General features: G+C 32.9%; 4 protein-coding genes and 1 non-coding gene across 6 annotated transcripts in view; 2 read left to right on the top strand and 3 right to left on the bottom strand.

Annotated features, from left to right (window-relative positions):
- LOC101513065 (probable protein phosphatase 2C 22) overlaps nt 1-1,982 on the top strand; it is a 3,068-nt gene extending 1,086 nt beyond the window's left edge. The window contains exons 2-4 of the mRNA XM_004501238.4: nt 319-522; nt 824-1,035; nt 1,242-1,982. Of these exons, the coding sequence (XP_004501295.1) occupies nt 319-522; nt 824-1,035; nt 1,242-1,806 (981 nt within the window). The 3' untranslated portion in view covers nt 1,807-1,982. The remainder of the gene's footprint in view (nt 1-318; nt 523-823; nt 1,036-1,241) is intronic.
- A 27-nt stretch (nt 1,983-2,009) lies between these two features.
- On the bottom strand, nt 2,010-9,696 carry LOC101512738 (pleiotropic drug resistance protein 1-like). Its single transcript, XM_004501237.4, has 24 exons — nt 9,320-9,696; nt 8,840-8,960; nt 8,445-8,533; nt 8,256-8,340; nt 7,993-8,152; nt 7,667-7,743; nt 7,380-7,433; nt 7,198-7,288; nt 6,800-7,101; nt 6,422-6,703; nt 6,021-6,337; nt 5,774-5,934; nt 5,562-5,665; nt 5,256-5,412; nt 5,053-5,166; nt 4,799-4,962; nt 4,271-4,603; nt 3,890-4,180; nt 3,723-3,806; nt 3,500-3,633; nt 3,150-3,377; nt 2,877-3,048; nt 2,473-2,727; nt 2,010-2,368 (listed from the first exon to the last, which is right to left on the bottom strand). Exons 1-24 carry the CDS (start codon nt 9,640-9,642, stop codon nt 2,111-2,113), a joined length of 4,356 nt encoding a protein of 1,451 aa, XP_004501294.1. The 5' UTR covers nt 9,643-9,696; the 3' UTR covers nt 2,010-2,110.
- Nucleotides 9,697-12,309: 2,613 nt separating this feature from the next.
- TRNAG-UCC (transfer RNA glycine (anticodon UCC)) lies at nt 12,310-12,381 on the top strand. The gene has a single exon. It is a non-coding gene; the product is annotated as a tRNA-Gly (tRNA).
- Nucleotides 12,382-13,920: 1,539 nt separating this feature from the next.
- Nucleotides 13,921-16,216, bottom strand: LOC101513393 (uncharacterized). Of its 2 annotated transcripts, XM_004501239.4 has the most exons (7): nt 15,965-16,203; nt 15,849-15,891; nt 15,650-15,742; nt 15,494-15,556; nt 15,191-15,286; nt 14,937-15,014; nt 13,921-14,211 (listed from the first exon to the last, which is right to left on the bottom strand). In XM_004501239.4, exons 1-7 carry the CDS (start codon nt 16,084-16,086, stop codon nt 14,125-14,127), a joined length of 582 nt encoding a protein of 193 aa, XP_004501296.1. In that variant the 5' UTR covers nt 16,087-16,203; the 3' UTR covers nt 13,921-14,124. The 2 variants fall into 2 exon arrangements, with proteins under 2 accessions (XP_004501296.1, XP_027190157.1); XM_027334356.2 differs by lacking the exon at nt 15,191-15,286 and having other exon boundaries at nt 15,965-16,216.
- Nucleotides 16,217-17,075: 859 nt separating this feature from the next.
- On the bottom strand, nt 17,076-18,892 carry LOC101500975 (uncharacterized). Its single transcript, XM_004501724.4, has 2 exons — nt 18,737-18,892; nt 17,076-18,313 (listed from the first exon to the last, which is right to left on the bottom strand). The coding sequence occupies exons 1-2, from the start codon at nt 18,819-18,821 to the stop codon at nt 17,217-17,219; spliced, it is 1,182 nt and encodes a 393-aa protein (XP_004501781.1). The 5' UTR covers nt 18,822-18,892; the 3' UTR covers nt 17,076-17,216.
- Nucleotides 18,893-19,615: the final 723 nt, after the last annotated feature.

Genomic DNA, 19,615 nt, shown 5'->3' with positions numbered 1-19,615 from the left:
GAAACAATGATGATGGGTTGGTTTGGTCAGATTAGGGAGTTGTAATTAGGTGGCAACTATATCATGTAAAATTTGGAAAAGATTGCACTTTGTTCATTATTTTCAGAAACTAATTGCTTACATTTGTTCATCTCATAATGATTAGTTGTCCTTGTTTATTCAGTTTGTAACCTTATCATTGGTTATTAATGATTGCTGCCAGTAGTGTTATTTCTGGTTTTTAAGTTTCTTTCTACACTGAAGAAGTTAATCTTTCTCAATTACTTAATTTTCATTTTTTTGATGTGCATTTTTTCTGAACTTTCATGGCTAAATCAGCAAACGAAAACAAAGTTGTCTGATGTATCTGCTGAAGATGTTACTGAAGATATTCAATCTGATTTCCTTCCAAAGCTTCGTTCTGGAGGATACGCCGATGTTGGATTCCGGTCATGTATGGAAGATGTGTATGTTTGTGTTGACAACTTTATGCAGGACCATGAGCTCAAAAAACATATAGATGAACCAAATGCTTTCTATGGGGTATATATCTCTCTTGTCTTGGCACTTAACTTGATTGGGGTACTGATTGTTGTGAGAACGGATTTTAAATTTTTCTTCATGGTTTTTTATTCATTTACATCCTTAGTTCGCATGTTAATCTTCTTTGATAACTGGTAACAATGTTTCGACCAATGCATGTAAATGCATATTAGATGCGCCATTGCTGGCCGTGTAGTTTTTATAGCTGACAAGAATAGATAAGTTTAGATATGTTGCTTGCATTTGTTTCTAAATAACTTGCAAAAGTCAAATAACATTATATGTCCAATGGCTTGGTCAGGTGTTCGATGGACATGGTGGAAAGCATGCTGCTGACTTTGCTTGCAATCATTTGCCGAAGTTCATTCTCGAGGATAAAGATTTCCCAGGGGATATTGAAAGGATAGTTGCTTCAGCATTTCTTCAAACAGACAATGCATTTGCAGAAGCTTGCTCTCTGGATGCCGCCCTTGCATCTGGCACCACTGCATTGGCTACTCTTGTTATAGGAAGGTCAGGATTTTGATATCGAATAATCTAGGCATACATCGTTTTGTTTTTTGGACAAGTACAAAAGCCATATATCTGATCGAGGTTCGGGAGCTTTTTGGGCTGCCACAAATGTGGGCCCATATTTCTATTTTTATGCTCTTCCTCTGACATGGCATCGAATACATACATGTGATAAGTTGCATGTTGATTGTAGTTTCTAAATGCAGGTTGCTGCTGGTGGCAAATGCCGGAGATTGCCGAGCAGTGCTGTGCCGACGTGGAAAAGCAATTGAAATGTCAAGAGATCACAAACCAGTTTGCATGAAAGAGAAGAGGCGTATCGAGGCATCTGGGGGGTATGTCTACGATGGATATCTTAACGGGCAACTTAACGTCGCTCGAGCTATCGGTGACTGGCACATGGAAGGAATGAAAGGCAAAGAAGGTGGACCACTCAGTGCAGAGCCTGAACTCATGACTACAAAACTTACTGCCGAGGACGAATTTCTCATCATAGGTTGTGATGGGATTTGGGATGTTTTTAGAAGCCAAAATGCTGTAGATTTTGCTCGGCGCAGGCTACAGGAGCACAACGACCCAACCGAGTGTAGTAAAGATCTGGTTGATGAGGCTTTGAAGAGAAAAAGTGGAGACAATTTAGCTGCTGTGGTGGTTTGCTTCCAGCAGCAGCCTCCACCGAATTTGGCAGCTCCGCGCTCTAGAGTGCACAGGAGTTTCTCTGCTGAAGGTTTGAAGGAGTTGCAAAGCTTTTTAGATAGCTTGGGAAAATGAGTTGGGGCACAAGTTTGTTTTGTTCTTTCTTGTTGTTTTTCTTTTTTGTACCACTTATGAGAATTAAGATTCATTTGTAATTGTAGGTGTTAGGTGTAGTAGAATGAGAGAGAACTTTCTGACTGTCATATGCGGCATCTGACATTTAATTTACTGGTACTACTTGTTCTTTCTTATTTCATTTTTTCCATTAACCAAGCCAATCAATACATAGCTTCTTATTTCTTAAACATTTCAGATTATATTTACAACTTTCTTTTATTCTTTTACCAATTAAGATTGAATGTCAAGTTGTACAAAATGCTCATCTTTTTTGGAAATTAAATGCCTTAATTGAAAAGGCAAATGTAAATCCAAAGATAAGTGAAAAACTAACAACCACAGCTGCAGCTACACCTTTGAAATCATCTCTATACCCAAAATAAGTCATAACAAATTCTTCCACGGTCTCTCCAGTCTCCATACGTTCTTTAACATTACCAAATTGTGTGGTAACCAAGCCATATAGAGTCCAAGAGATAGGACAAATCCAGAAAAACCATCTCCACCATATTGGCATTCTCTGTTACATAATCAAAAACATTTTAGTCATTTTGAGTTGAGTTTCCTGTTTACACTTGTATGGTCTAAATATTAAAATGAAGTGAGAGGGACACTGAAACTTACGGTTCGGGGAATAACGAATCCTGAGAAAAGGTTCCATAACAAGTAGAAGCCAAAGGAAACTATAGCGGCAACATTGTGATTAGGGGTAGCACCCACAAGCATCATTCCAAAAAAGGTGAAGTATAGCAAGGTGAAGAACATGAAGAAGAGATACCAAAAGAACTTGGCAGGTGTCATTTCAAACCCAATCATGGTATACACTATAACCCCATATACAAGGGATTGTATGAGTATGTATGGGATCTCAACAGCAACCTGAGTATTTCAAATGTGGTAAGTTTTCTAAACAGTTTGCATTCTCACTCAATTATATATGATTAGTGTTCAATAATTAAAAAAAGTTAATCTGTTAACTAATAGTTAACATTCCTGAGTCATTACATTATCAGTAACTTTACGCATACCTGTCCAAATGCATATGGCAACGCCGAGTACATTCCAGCAGCTCTTTCTCTGTAGAAGACTGTTCTCTCGATGGCTACAACTGGTTGAACCGACGTAGCATTTTGTACCCCGATGAAGAGGACTGCGGCGTACATGGATCCCATTGCATTGAATAGATCTTGTCTTCTTTCCCTGCATTACAAGTGTACACGAATAAAGGTAATAATGAACAGAAACTCGTAACGTAATAATGAACAGAAACTCGGAAACGAGTTAGGAACATTGTTTGGTACCTTTTGGAGCCAATGTTCCAAAATATTGTCCCGAACAAGAAGGCTATGACTGTTGTGAATAAAAGTCTCACTGCACTGTACGGTGGATTTCGCCAGTATGATAGGTGTTGCTTCCAAAGGCAAGCCATACATTGGGTTAAAAAAGACTGTGAGTGCTGTGTTGTGAAAAACAAGTCTTTAGAGCCCTCTGGAGGGGTACTTAGTTCCTTGATCAAGGCCTTGTTTCTCCTGAATGTAATTATACAATGCTTAGGCTTAGTAAACCATATATGCTTAAAAAGCAATTTTTTCTGCCAAACATGATATATTATATGGAATTTGCTTTAGTTTTGAAGTTGGGCCTATCTTACCTATATAAGTCAGAATTCTTGTATAGATCAGCGAAGTTAACTCCTATAGCTTCTTCTTGTGCTTCTGAAGTAACCTCTAACATCCAAGTTGCAGGGTTATAACTATTCTTGATTTTTGGCACTCCATTAATTCCCTATACCAAGCAGGTATGATTTACTTTGATGAAAAAATGATCGATAATACATAATTATTTAATATTAGTAACAAATTAGAGATAGGGACCTCGAAGTAATTGATCAGATTAGAGCAATGCTGGCCTAATGGCCCCACATATATTTCCTCTCCTCCACGCTTCAAGAGAAGTAGCTGTAATTTACAAGATAGATGTTTACACTTGTGATACTAATTTTATTTGTAAGAAACTTAGAAAAAGGAAAGGGGTCTCTGACCTCATCAAAAGCATCAAATATATCAATACTAGGCTGGTGAATTGTGCAGACAACGGTTCGCCCTGTGTCCACTGTATTCCTTACTGTTCTCATTACTATAGCAGCAGCTCTGGCATCGAGGCCAGAGGTAGGTTCATCCATGAATATAATAGATGGATTGGCAACAAGTTCAACTGCAATTGTTAACCTCTTGCGCTGCTCTGTGGACAAACCATTCACACCAGGCAATCCAACCAGGGCTTCTCTTATTGAAGTCAGCTCTATCAGCTCCATAACTTCCTCAATGAACATCTGCAATTTGTGGTGTGTCTTACATGTCTTGTTATTATACTATGGTTTTATGTGAAAAATAAAATTGGTTTTTTTGGGGACAAACTTTACCTTTCTTGTGGCAGAATCAACCTCAGGGGGTAACCTGAGCCATGCAGAATAAACCATAGATTCATAGACAGTAACATGGGGAGAGTGGATATCGGTTTGTTCACAGTATCCTGATATGCGAGCAAATGTTTCTTGCTTTTTAGGGTATCCGGATATAGTGATTCGTCCTTGAATATATCCTGTTGTTTTTCTTCCAGATAACACATCCATTAGAGTTGTTTTACCAGCTCCACTTATACCCATTAGAGCTGTCAGAACTCCTGGTCTAAAAGCTCCATTAACACTGGTCAAAAGTTCAAGTCGATCTTCAAGAACACCTTTGGCCTTCATTTCCTACAAGCAAATATAAAGAAAGACCCTTATAAATATATCAGGAGGGAAATTGTAAACTACTGTCACATTTTTATGCTATGTGAATGCAAGATGACTTATTCTAATGCTCTATACAGAAATGGCAACTATATTTCAAGTTGATGACCTGACAGTGGATTCTTCACATAAAAGTGTCTTTGAAGTTCATTATTGTACCTGTGGCATGTCCACCTCATATCTGATTTCATCAAAAGTGATAGAGAGGGGTGTGAAAGGAAGAACCATCCCATGCTTTCTACTGTGATCAGCTGCACTAATGCTGCCCACTCTTGCAGACGCCGTCGTTGAAGGAAAACTTTTTCGACTTCTATTTCCTTTGGCTGCATCGAAATTATACTGATCATCTTGCACACTAAATTAACATGTGAATTAAAATAGGAATAAGTTTTCAAAGCAAAATAGTAACCCACCTGAAGAACATTCGTATTCAGGCGACAATTCAATTATCTGTCTGTTTCCAGCAGTGGCAGCATTTCTCTCAGCCAAAGCTTCTTCTGATATTAAAGCCTGTGGTTTATCATATGCTGCAGTAAAATGTTTCATTTGTTACTTAGAGCACTACATCACTTTTACAAACTGAAAAGCACATACTTCTAATATATAGGATACGTACAGTCAAGATAATGTAAGGCCAAAGGGAAAAGGAAGTTGAATAGTAACATGTATGCAATGGAAGCTCCAACTCCAATCCAATACCAATATGCTTCGGGGAAAATCCCACGTGACTTCAAGATTTGCACTCCTAGCGGTTCTGTTGAATCAGGCGGAACCTGCAATGAAGAAGTATTCACATGTTTTCAAACACTATTCATTAGGAACATCTGCACACAAAAGCAAAATGTGCTTAAAAAAAGGGACGGAGGTAGTATTTGTATTCTTGTATATCTAAGATATTCATGGGATTGCATTGCTTGCTTACATGGGACCAACTATTTCCAAGGAATTCATTCACAGCAATAGCATTCTGTCCATACATCATTGGGGAGACCCAGTAACCCCATAACCACCACTTCTTCACATCAACTGATGCAAAAGAACACAGTCTTTGTGAGCTTTTGACATCATATTACATTGAAACAAAAAATATGCATCTTTTGATAGTAAACTTCATCAAGAAGTAAAACACTTCACCTCTAGATAGGATAAATCCACCCATTACCAAAACTACAATTAAAGCAAATGATCCAGCTGTGTTTGCAACTATAATGTTCCTTCCAACTGCCCCAATAAATCGAAAAAGTGCAGATGCCATCTGGTTGATACAAACTAGCAAAAAGTACTGTTTGATGAACCTGCCATGAGGGGAGGTGTCTTATGAGATTGGAGCAAATTATTATGTATAAAGTTTATGCACTAAAGAAAAATAAATAAATCTCACCTTTCAAAACTTGGATCAAATCCAATAACATAGTAAGTGAACACAACCCAAATACCAACTTCTAGAAAGGTTATAGGAATCTTAAGGATCCATGTAGGCAAAGAGTATGCCCAAGCAGGGAAAAAAAGAAGGTCCCTCTGCTTATAGAACACTGGAAGTTTCATAATGAACATGGATAACTCAGAATATCCATTGAACATAATTACAATTAGTATGAAGAATAAAGCTCCCATATATATTCCACCGTCTGTTTCTGTGTTCCGGTGCATCTCAGTTCGTAGGAACAATGTCATTGTTACGATGCCGGTGAAAATTAACTGAAAACAAATGAAATCAAGCATGAATCAATTTGAAATAGTACTGATGGTTAATTAAGCTTCTCTTGAATGGCAAGTGCTTACTTGCCACATCTTGAAAATGTAGACGAACGAATTCCTTTTCATAAGTAAGAATTCTCTGGATACACATGCTTTTAAGAGCTCTTTCTTGCTCACACCATACTTGTTTTTGGTTAAAACAGCAGGGTGGCCTTTGGAGGTATCAAATGGGGTAGCAAGTTCGTCGCCGAGTTTTCGAGCAATGTGAAATGATTGAAATGCTTCAGCAAATTCTCTGACAGTGATGAAGGTATATGATTCATCTTTATTTGCCCAATATTGTTCTTGATCTTTTCTTGATGTTACCTGTCATACACATGAATAGAAAGATTTGAGTTTAGTATCTTTATTAAAAGTGTAGAGAGCAAAATAAGTCTTAGTCTATGAAGCTAAAAAAGGTACTTCTTGTAAAAAGTCTGCTACTCCCTTTCTCTCTGGACATTTGAAACCAATGTGTTCAAAGAACTCGAGGACATTTTCCCTTGGACCTTGATACACAATTTGTCCATCTGAGAGGAGAATTATGTCGTCGAATAACTCGTAAGTTTCAGGTGCTGGCTGGAGAAGAGAGATGAGAGCTGTTCCATTCAGAATGTGGATGGATTGTCTTAGTGAATTAATCATTTGAAATGTGGTGGAACTGTCTAAACCGGTCGATATTTCGTCCATGAAAAGTGCTCTTTCCGGTCCAACTAGCATCTCACCTATTGAGTTTCACAAAACACAAATGAAAATAAACTAAACTAAAAACAATTCGTTTCATATTAGTATTACACAGATAATGAGGATTTGTGGTTTACCAGTTGTGACTCTCTTTTTCTGTCCACCAGAAATACCTCGGATCATGTCATCCCCTACCATGGTATCAGCACAAGCATCTAGTCCCAAAATCTGCCAAATGTTACAGAAACAGGAACAGTTAAGCTTCTTCTTATTTTATCCTAAAATCATCTTAACAAATTTATTGAATTGGCTTTACTACCTTAATTATATAATCTGTAACTACATTGGTTTCTTGGCCTTCTAGTGCTGCAGCCTGAAAATTCAACATGTTTAGCTATATCTATCTCTAACCTATTCATTGTGCAAATAAGTTTGTTTACATTTAGTTTATGTTTGGATTGATAGTGAGTTTGGCTGAATCACGATGTACTATCATGATTTTGGCAAAAGTTACACTTGGGAGTTTCAATGAAATCACACTGTCACCGTGATATTGCAAAACTAACTGTCAATCACAACATGCACTTGATCTTTATCTCATCTCACTTTCATATAAATATCAAGATCAGGATCTGGCTTAATGTTTTCAGCCTTCTCTCTTCTTGATAGTTCGGCCAGCATATCTGTCAATTACATAAAGTTGAAAAACAGTTCAATCAAATGTGAAGGATAATGTATATGAGGCGTCAACTCAGTAGTAAAAGCTTAACTTTATAATCTCAAGAGACATAGTTCAAATCCCTTGGAGACAGTTGTAAAATGGTCATAAGTGTCGTTTTAATTAATAATAGTTTTTCCTTCCCAAACTTAAAAAAAAAATGTGACAATCATAAACCTTCATGATACTGACAACAAAGGGTTATCTTACTGACCATAACGAGTTCCTATCCCTTGACACCTTGCTGAAAAAGCCAATGTTTCTCTCACTGTCATTTCTCCTATGTGCAAATCAGTTTGACTTATGTAAGCTGATGTTCTCTGAGGTACAAATTCTTCCATCTCATGACCATTATACACAACTCGCCCCGAAAACTACAATTAATCAGCAATGGAAATGAATGAATACGATTCTCAAACCTAAACAAGCATTCATTGATGCACTTGTTGAAACAAGAGTAATCTAGCATGTGCTTACTTTTAGATCTTTATTGAGTCTTCCAGCCAGTGCCAACAACAATGTAGTCTTTCCAGAACTTGGAGGACCTAAGAGTAGTGTCATTCTGCAAAAGGCAAAACAAAATGTTGATTGAGAAATAGATAGCTTTTCTCTTATTCCTTCCCAAGAATCCTTCATGTGAATTTCATAAAGGCATTGTTGTGTTACCTTTTAGGCTTGATGATTCCACTAACATCATGAAGAACTGTGAAAGGCTTCTTTCTACTGGGAATAAGGTGAAGATAATTAAGTAACCCCTTCAAAAAGATAGCACAAATGCATTAACATTCAAACTTGTCAGTGTATTCTGCTTCAGAAGGAATTGTTTGGGAAACAAAAATTAATAATTTTTGTTGTATTTTTATGAAAACAATTCTCGTTTTTCTGTGACACTCTTATATATTTATTACACTTATTTCTCTCTTTTTAAGAAACAGTCATGAGTATTATTAACAAAACAATAGTTAATATTGCATTGAATTTTAAAAACGACACAGAAATAAGAACGAAATTCTTCTAAAAATTTGACAATTATAAAGTAACAGAGTAAATATTGAAATTACCTCAAACAAGTTAATGGAGAAATTTAAGATTGTTGGCAATGCTCTGCTTCCTACATGAGCTTCTGCTTCGACATTCAAGTGCTCAAAACGAACTTCAATTGTCGGAATATCAAGTCCAACCCTGCACAAAACAACACAAACACATAAACATGTAAATTTCTTCACACATGCAGCAAAAAGAGAAAGAAAAGAAAAACCATTAAAGATACATTACAATAAATAGCATAATTAAGCACTTAGTTCATAAATACTTATGTATAAGTTATTTCTATCAAAAAGTTAAAATAAAATCAAATTGTAATGATATAAACTATAAGTTGTTTCATAACCTAACTTGAAAAGTTATGGAAATAAACTAAAAGCAGCTTATAGACATGCCATAAGCCATTTCCACGAACTTTTCCAAATAGTCTCACACAAGTGTTTATACAATTAAATGAACTCAAATACGTCAATTCTAACAATACTTTAGTATTATACCGATCAATGCGTTTTCTTAACTTCAACAAGAACTTCTCATTATCTTCCTCAGCAATCTTAACTAGTCTCTCCACTAAATTCTTCCTTTGAAGTGGTCCAAGTTTGTTGATATCAATCTGTATAGGTTGTTGATCTTGTGATTCAGTGAGTATTCCCCTAGTCAAGCGTAGATAGGTTGGAAGCTTCTCAATAGCAGCCCATTGAAGCTCTTGTTCATCATCTTCCCTTCTTGAAGAACCTGAAAACACATCAACTGCACCACTTCTCCATATGCTTGAGCTCCCTATGCGTCCACTTCCTACTCTTAGTTCACTACTTTCCATCTATGTATGTATGAATGAATGTTCTTTTTTTGATGGAACTGTGAGAATGGGAGCACAAGCTTCTTATAGTGGTGCAAATTGCTGCATCTTCACACAAGTTTGAATTTATAATGTTAGAGTTTTGAATTATTTTTAAGGAGCAAATATACAAATGTGTTTTTCAAAATTGTATCTATCGATTAAATTAATCTATGAATTTTGTGAGTTAACAAATATATCCTTGAAATAGTAATGTATTACTTGAAATAGTTATTTTGTAAATTTTTATAGTTAAATACATCTGACATGTGAATTGAATATATAAAACTCAATGTTCCGTAATATTGACTAACTTGTCTATAATTTAAATCATGCATGGACTAATTTGCATGTAATTAATTTATGTGTGATCATAACAAAAAACACGCCACTACAAATTTGTTTCTAATATATGACCAAATTTCATGAACATATTAGTTTTTAGTGAAATTATATCAATGTGAACGTAAAAAAACTGCATATTCAATTAGCATTCATAAATTTTCAGAGTGAAAGTTTATAGAGAAATTATTTTAATTAACACTATTTTTAAGTATTAATAAAGAAAAATATTAAATGTTAGATAAAAAATGGTAACTAAAGACAAGTGTCATTTTTTTATTGGTTTGACTATTTCAATTCATTCCTTTAGTGTATAGTTAATTTTTCTAACGTAAAATTTTAGCCTTGGTGATTTGTTGTTTATAGTACTATAACATTGATAATTAGTAAATAGAAAAACTATTTTAATTGATACTGTTTTTAAGTATTAATAAAAAAAAAGTTAAATGTTATGATGAAAAATGGTAATTAAAAACCATAAGTGTCAATTTTTTATTGGTTTGACTATTTCAACTCTTTACTTTAGTGTATAATTAATTTTCCCAACATAAAACTTTATAGCCTTTCTGATTTGTTGTTTATATTACTATAACATTGATAATTAGTAAATAGTAAAGATTATGTCATCAATTTTTACATTTAAGTCATTGATTACTTGTGCTTAAGACAAGGATTTCATTTGAAAAAAAGACAACGGACATTATATTTATTGTTATATCCAGAATATATTTGTCCGTAAACAATCATATAACTTTTTTTAATCACTTTTTCATTCAATTCGGTCAAATAATAAAATGAGTTGATGAAATTGTCTGCATTCTGCATCATGACACAATTATATTGAGTCTCTTTTTGCTACTCATTGTATTATTTGAACATTAAAATATTGACATCAAATATATCTTTTGTTTATTTTGTATCTTCTATATTATACACGTATTTAAAAAATATACACAAAAATTAAATGACAGTATTTAACAACAAAATTGTGATGTTAAACAATCATTTGTCTTTTCCGCACCTACACCACCATATACATAGGGAAAAAAAAATAAATTTGAAAATGATAACCCTATTAAAATTACAAAATCATCCTAACAAAAATGTCATGTTTATTAGTTTTGTTATTATATACCTTTTGTTAATTAATTTAGTTTGATTGTATTTTATATTAGTCAATTTATCATTAAAATTACTAACAAATACACACAAAAATTATAGTGACAAACAAAAATGAACTTTTAAAGTTGGCATAAAAGACAAAACCGAAGCTCTAGTTTGTTTGCAATTTGTGGGAACGACATTGACTTAGAAAGAAGATAGAGAGTTTCTTTTGCCAACTATAATTAACAATATCAACTAGGTAATTAAAATCCTTTGTTTAACATGTGGATGATATAAGACAAAATTCGAAAGGAGAGAATCCAGTTGTTTCTTGAGAAACAAAAATGCCTTTTCTAGATTAAACTTGTTAATTATGTAGCCTAATACAACATGTTGTGCATCATGATGTGTAAGTTAATTTCATATTAGGCGCCGTAATTTCAATTAATTAATAACTAAACGTCAGTTTACATGAAGTTAGGGTGGCAGATACATCCATGTCGTCGAAACTAGTTATTTTTTATTTATTTAAATCGTCAAAACTAATTATTAGAAATTGGGAACTTTATAAAGCATATTCCATGAATACGTAACATAGGTGATTCGTTTATATGCTAACTGCCATTGATATACAAACAAAAAATGATATCATCCTAATAAATAAAAGAATTCATAGCAAAAGGACTAGATTCCTACATCGATCGAATATCTATGGTTGAGACCTACGTTTAGTTTCGATGCACTTAGAATAAGATTACATAACTTGGCTTTCTTCAATTTGAATAGCTAGTCCACGTCAATTTTTGTAGTACTTGATTTTTTATTTATTTCTCGTTGGTTATTAGAGTAAATATTTGGTTTGATTTAGGTTTCTAGAGAAAAAAAAAATTAAACCATTATAAAATTGTTTTAATTTTTTTTTTTAATGTTTCAGACGATTAAACTAAAATGAATCAGATGATTCGAATTAATTTTTTTTAAAAACTTATTTTAAAAAGTCTAAAAAAATAATATTTTTGCTATCACTATAAATTTTCTATATTATCGCATTGTTAGTTTGGAAATTCTTTTTTTTTACAATTCGTTAATTTGTTCTTAAACCCTTATATCACCTATGACACTTCTATTATTTTCTGAATTTTCACATCTCTTTCTGAATTGTTATGATATAATTACCGAAATGTAATTGTTAATGATATGTGAGCGTTTGTAGTCCAACGGTTAGGATAATTGCCTTCCAAGCAATAGACCCGGGTTCGACTCCCGGCAAACGCATCTCTTTTCTTTTTTATTTATTTTTAAAGACACAGAAAGAAATAAAATAAAACTAATGTATTTGGATTAGTAAAAATAAGAAAGAGCTTCATATTTTAAAATTAAAGCAAAATTTATAAACATTATTTTCAAAATACTTGCCTCTTATTCTGTTTTTTTCTTTTTATCCATTACAGCCTCTTATACTGTGATTGGATGTGTTTTTATTTGAGTGCATATGACATGTATCAGTAGTACAATTTATCAACTGTCTCTGTTTGTTACCTAATTTAAAACCAACAACAGCATTAAACTACTTCTTTCTAGTGACATGATTTCTATACAGATTTCTTGATTGCATGTAATTACTTCTAACTTTCGATTGGTACCGATTCAAAATTAAAATCTTCAAGATATAAACCATTATTAAATTCTAATAAACCCGCGTTTTCAGTATTAAATCAACAATTTTGCTATCAATACCCCCTAATTTACTATTCACACCCCTCAAATGTTTTAAAAAATCATAATTCCTAAATTACCCTTCCCTTCTTCCTCTTCATTAACCTAACTCATCATCTTCTTCTTTATTCTATCTTCATCATCTTCATTCAACACCTTCATCTTCTTCATTTTCTTCAACATTAACCATCATCATCATTAATTATTTTCATAAATCATCATCAATCATCATCATTAATGATCATCAATCATCATTAATCATCTTCAGAATTTTGCAAACATTTACGTGAACTCAATTTCACGTAAGTTTACGTGAAATGAGTTCACGTACGTTTGCGTAAACTGAGTTCACGTACATTTGCGTAAACTGAATTCTAGTAAATATATGTGAACTCAGTTCAGTACGTGGAATTGAGTTCACGTAAATGGTTTAATTTTCAATCTTCAATGATTTTGCAATCTTAATTCACGTACACGTACGTGAATTAAGATCGCGTACATAATGAGATGTTGAATTTTCAAACTCTATTAATTACGCAATCTTAAATCACGTGCGTGTACGTGAATTAAAATTGCGTAAATTCTGAAATTTTTACTTTTTTTTTAACGTAAATGAATTTAACTCACGTAGCAATACAACGTACATGAAATGAGTTCATGTATAATTCCTAGATTAAGAAACAAAAATTCAAATTCAGAAACAGACCAACAAAAATACATTTTTAGTTACTTTAACCACAATGTGATGAAGAAACTGATGGTGTAGATTATGAGTGAGTTATATGAGTTTTAAATGATTATGAGGTAGGGTTGATGAGGTATGGTGATTTTTTTATATGAGTCATGAGATGTGATGAATATTGATGAAGGTGAGTTATGAGTTAGTAAAATTGTAAAAAAATATTATAAATATCAAAGGACATTTTGAATATTTTGATTTTTTTTACAAATTTGAGGGGTGTGGGTAGTAATGTGAGAGGTGTGGGTAGCAACATTGTTAAATCAAATGTCAAGAAAAGATAATGTATGGAATTAAAATAGTAATTCTCATCATTCTATTTTCTCTTAATAACTTCAACTTTGAACCACTTTGCAGGATAAATGAAAGAGCGTTTTTACATTTGATCATCAGTAAAAGAGCAATTATAGCCCTCATTTATTCACAAGTAATTACAGCATAATTTCTTATATATATATATGTATGTACAAACTTTACAGAGGATTAGGATAGTAATAGCATGTCACTTTATGTTTTGGCAATGGAGCTTCATGAAACTGACTCCTTTATTGAATGTTTTGTAATCAATATGCCACCCCACCAGAAAATGTATCCCTGTCGTGAAGCAGAGACTCTGTCAGCCAATAACCATCCCAGCAACCGCCAACCCTCTGCCAAAAACAACAAGAGATGGATACTAGTGACAAATCAGACAATAACACGGAACTGATAAAAAAAAACAATAAATAGTTCATAATTTCATATTTAGAAATATTACTTGAACATCAATTTGAGACACAAAATTCGACAACACTTTAAATGATTAACACAGTTCAATGAGTGGTTAATGAGTACATCAAGATGAGATGATTCATAAACCATTAATTGAGCATTATTAACCACGATCAAAAGTCTTCCAACTACATGTAGATTTTAACACTTAAACATTATGGTTAACCAAGTTCATTAATCACTTATCTGAAGATTAAAAAAAGTTTTTGAATTCTGTCGTCCCAAATTGATGATCAAATAACATTTTTGTTTCATATTATCATTGAACTAAGCACAGGTCTATCGAAGTTAAATCATCCTCTAGCAATCCACAATGCTCAAACTCGACTAACTACCCTATTCTGTCTATTAACATTTGACATTCTTAAAAAAAAAAAACATTTGACATTGTTTGATAAGAGCACAACTCAGAATGCATCCAAATTCAAAACATGCACATAATGTATTACATAGTCTCTCTACAGTATAGACCCAACGGATTGGGGCATATAAACCATCTATTGCATGGTCTAATTGCTTGGTGAATTTTGATAATTTAACAACACCAAATAAAACATTGTAAATGGAAACAGTACATGGTTAACAAGGACTATAATGATCAAACCTGAACCATTGTAAATTGAAATATCTCCTCTTCCTCTGGTCGACTTCCTCGAACCCAAATCCGCTGCTTATATTTGTTCTGTTTGAAGTTCATCACCCAACAGAAAATTACCACAAATGAAAAAGAATATTAAGAACTCGTACATTGGAAATGCACATATCCAAATGTATACTTGATAAATAAATTCCTGTAAACTAAAGTTCAAAACATGTGGCAGTGACTTTTTGTGCTAAAATGAAATCCATTTTATTTACCTCCTCCACAAACAAACTGCTCATGATCTTTCTTTCTTTGTGACCCAATAAGACTCGGTAAGTAGAATGGTGAAAAATACGTCTGAACCTTTCAAACTACACACAAAGAGTTGCACTGTTTATCATCAACATATACTCCACCCTCTCATGTTATGTTTATGCACACTTAAAAAAAATTAAAATTGTGTATTATTCACTGGAATTTTATATCTCATTAAAATATGGGGTATATTAGTAAAAAAGATAATTAATATTTCTTTGATAATCTAAAATGACAAATAATATGAGATAAATAAGTATTACCTGACCAAGATCAAAGAATGGGCCAAAATAGGTTGACCTTTCAAAAGGATCAAATCCAGCAAACTATAAACAAACATAAAAATAGCAGGGATAAATTAGGGATTATAAATTTGTTGAAGAAAGAAAATAGAAAGAAAGAAAAAAAAAATTGATTACCCTATACATAACTTCAATTCCATAATCTTGACGGGGTTGGTCGTTGTACTTCAACGCTTGAAGCTGATGATGAACAGCATCTTCTGCAGTGAACTATAGGAAACAATATTTATTAATTTAATTTAATTGAACAGAATAAAATTAAAAATCGAAAAAACGACGCATACGTGAAGAAGATGGCAAACCAAATGATGCTCACATCTAATCTCGGACCAAAGGGTTTTTTCTTGCGAGATTCAAACCTGCAGTATTGTATTGATTACTACGTGAAATTATGAAAAGAAATAGAAATAAGAATGATAGTAGAGAGCAGACCAGTCTGCAGAAAGAAAATCGGGAACGTTTGCGGAGACTTTGAAGAGAGTGCGAGAGGTTCTGTTTTGTTTTCGGTAAACAATATGCATCGGAGGAGATAACAGAGAAGACCCAAACGACATCGTCTCGTCTTCTACCTCCACTGATGAGGATGATGTCTATTTGTTATTCAAAATTTAATTACTTTAGATTTTATTTCTTAAAAATGGTTTAACGATTAGAATGTATTTGATTTTCATTCAAATTCAAAATTGAAATTACATTCAATTATTTCATTATGTAAAGAATGTTAAAATTATAAATAAAAGAAAGAGAAAAATAAATAGAGGTGGTAGAGGTTTATGTGCCATCTTTATCAACTATTAAATGTAGCTAATTTGACCATATCAATTTAGAGATTTCATAACATTAATTTTTCATGTAAAATTTCCTAAACTACTTTTGTTTATTTTTATTATTTAATAATTGATTTGTATTAAATTAAAAAATAAATAAAGAAAATTCGGTGAATATATGAACATCAAGGTGACGCTTGAAAATTATTAGTTTTATAATGATAATATAATAAGCAAGACCGACAAATCTTATTAACTATTGAATACAAAAATAGTCTTTAAATAATTATTCAATTGACAAATATTGATATTATTAAATTGAACGTTTTATTTCGAGTTTAAGTCTCGTACCTGATAATTGTATGTAAATTTATGTTAGTATTTATCATTGCTTTCAAAGACAAAAAAAGAGAAAGAGTGAGTTATGTAATTATATTGTTTAGAATAAAATATGTAAAAGATTATTTAATCCATTCAAAAACTAATAAAGTCATTTAATATAGTTGCTTTTATTATTTAATTAATTTATTAAAGTTACAATAATTATTTAATTATTTATATGTATTTATTTTCTATTAGCTTATTATATATTTGAAAAAATTATTTTATAAAAGTTTTTTAGGCAATTTACTTTATAAAAATTACTATAATAAAATATTGACCAATTCGTGCAACGCTGGTTACACTGTAAATTAGGTTGTGTTCTTAGGCTTATTGATAGTAGAAATTTACGACAATCATAACTTTTTTATAATAAGATGTGAGACTTTAGATGATTAAAAGTGATAAAATAATATATTTCACTTGAATATATTCTCATAACTATACCAGATACATCTGTAATGTGTTCAAATAAGTATCACACGATGGTACAATTGACATCATTTTTTTGCTAGTAAAACAACTTTAACAACATCTTATAGGTTGAGATAGGTGTTGGTGAGGGTGTGTGGAGTTGTAGGTAAATTAGGTGTTTCTGCCTCATGAGGTGTACTACGCGTTTCAGTCTCATGAGTTAAGTTGGGTATTTGAATTTCAGGAGGTGATATGGGTGTTACAAAAGTTTTATAAGTTGGACTAGATGTTGGTGAAGGGTGTGTTTCAGGAGTTGTAGGTAAACTAGGTGTCTCAGCCCTATGAGGTATATTATGTGTTTCTGCCTCAGGAGGTGAACTGTGTGTTACATGAGTTTTATAAGTTGGGCTAGGAGTTGGTGACGGGTGTGTTTCAGGAGTTGTAGGTAAACTAGGTGTTTCTGCCTCAGGAGGTGAACTGTGTGTCCCATGAGTTTTATAAGTTGGGCTAGGTGTTGGTGAAAAGTGTGTTATAGGAGTTGTAGGTGAACTGGGTGTTTCAACCTTAGGTGGTGAGCTGGGTGTTACATGAATTTTATAAGTTGGGTCAGGTGTTGGTGAAGGGTGTGTTCCAGGAGTTGTAGGTGGACTGGGTGTGTCAACTTCAGGGGATGAACTGGGTGTTACATGAGTTTTATAAGTTGGGCTAGGTGCTAGTGAAAGGGGTGTTCCGGGAGTTATAGGTGGACTAGGTGTGTCAGCCTCAGGGGATGAACTGGGTGTTACATGAGTTTTATAAGTTGGGCTAGGTGCTAGTGAAGGGGGTGTTCCACGAGTTGTAGGTGAACTGGGTGTTTCAGCCTCAAGAGGTGAACTGGGTGTTACAGAAATTTCAGGTGTACTTGGTATACCAGGCCATTTAGGCCATCCTGGGATGCCCGGTATAGTGGGCCATCCAGGTATGCTTGGCCATCCAGGTATGTTTGGTATACTAGGCCATTCAGGTATGTTCGGCCATCCAGGTATGTTTGGTATACTAGGCCATCCAGGTATGCTCGGCCATCCAGGTATGTTTGGTATACTAGGCCATCCTGGAATTCCTGGTATGTCTGGAATACCTGGTATGAAACAATCAGAACTCACATCATTATTTTCTTTACCACTTGTTCTATAGTAATATTTAACATCATCCACGTCATTTTGCTTTGTTGCAACCTCAACTGCAAAAATACGAACCATGAACAAATTAAACGACGCGCATCTTACATTATATTTTCCATAAAACAATAATTTATTTATGATTAATGAACACAAACTTCACAAATATGGTTGATCATAGTTTATAACATATACCCATAGGCAAATGTGTAGGGGCTTGAGATGTTCACGTATATTTTCCTAAGAATGAAATAAGACAATAAGAGTGCCAAATTAAAAATAATCAATTAAAAAGGATGGATCTTATATAATTGGGCAACCATATGGCAAAGTATGACGACGTGTTTATGGAGGTTTGAACATGATCTAATGGAAATTTGTGCCTATATCACGATTAAGGTTTTTATTTGTATGTGGTTTAGTCCACATAAGCATTGTAGTCACAAAATGAAGACCCTCTTTCTATAGATTGAAAAAAATCTTACCCAAGTGCCTAGCTTCCCCTGTGAAAGAGATCAAGACAATCATGACCAAGAAGCCTTGGATGAGCAATGCTAGTTTAGAACCCATTTTTCTGAAGTAAATTAAAATTAGAATCAACTATGAAATATGTAAAATTTTAGTTTCACGATGTACTCTATATATAAGAGATATGTATGATGGAGGAATCCATTAAGACAAGCATAAACAAATAAATTTTAGTCGTAAACAATATTGGTAAGTTATATATATTTAATTATGAGCCTAAAGCACAATTGGTAAGAAAAATAATAATAATTGCCTTACAAAATTATTTATGCTTTATATGTGCTTCATACTTTGTATTAGATATTAACATAATTTTTTAAAGTACAAATATTTATTATTAAAAATAAATTATTATATCGAACTAATAATTTAAGGTATTAAACTAAATTCCAAGCACATACCATTGTGGATTTATCTTTTTCCACATATCTCTTTTGTTTTTAAAATTTCAAAATATCCCATTAAATGACCATGATAAAATTAATCATGAAAAGGTTATAATGGAGTAAAGATAAATGTATCAGTGAGATCTAAAATAAATCAATACTAATTTTTTTTAATTTATATATGATTTTAATTAATAGTGTGTAGCACATACCATTGTGGATTTTTCTTTTTCCACATATCTCTTTTGTTTTTAAAATTTCAAAATATCCCATTTAAAAAAATATACCAAAATATATATTTTTTGGATTTTCACTGGACTTATTCTAAAATTCGATCGCGTTTTTATGGATGCAAAAAATAATAAATATATAAGTGTAACCGGTGGAGCTATTCACAAAAAAAAAAAAAAAAAAAAACTTGGAGATTTACATCCTAAAATTTTTATTTTA

Source organism: Cicer arietinum, chromosome 5 (assembly GCF_000331145.2).
Source record: "Cicer arietinum cultivar CDC Frontier isolate Library 1 chromosome 5, Cicar.CDCFrontier_v2.0, whole genome shotgun sequence".
Taxonomy (NCBI): Eukaryota; Viridiplantae; Streptophyta; class Magnoliopsida; order Fabales; family Fabaceae; genus Cicer; species Cicer arietinum.
This window is presented reverse-complemented; position numbering and strand designations above follow the sequence as displayed.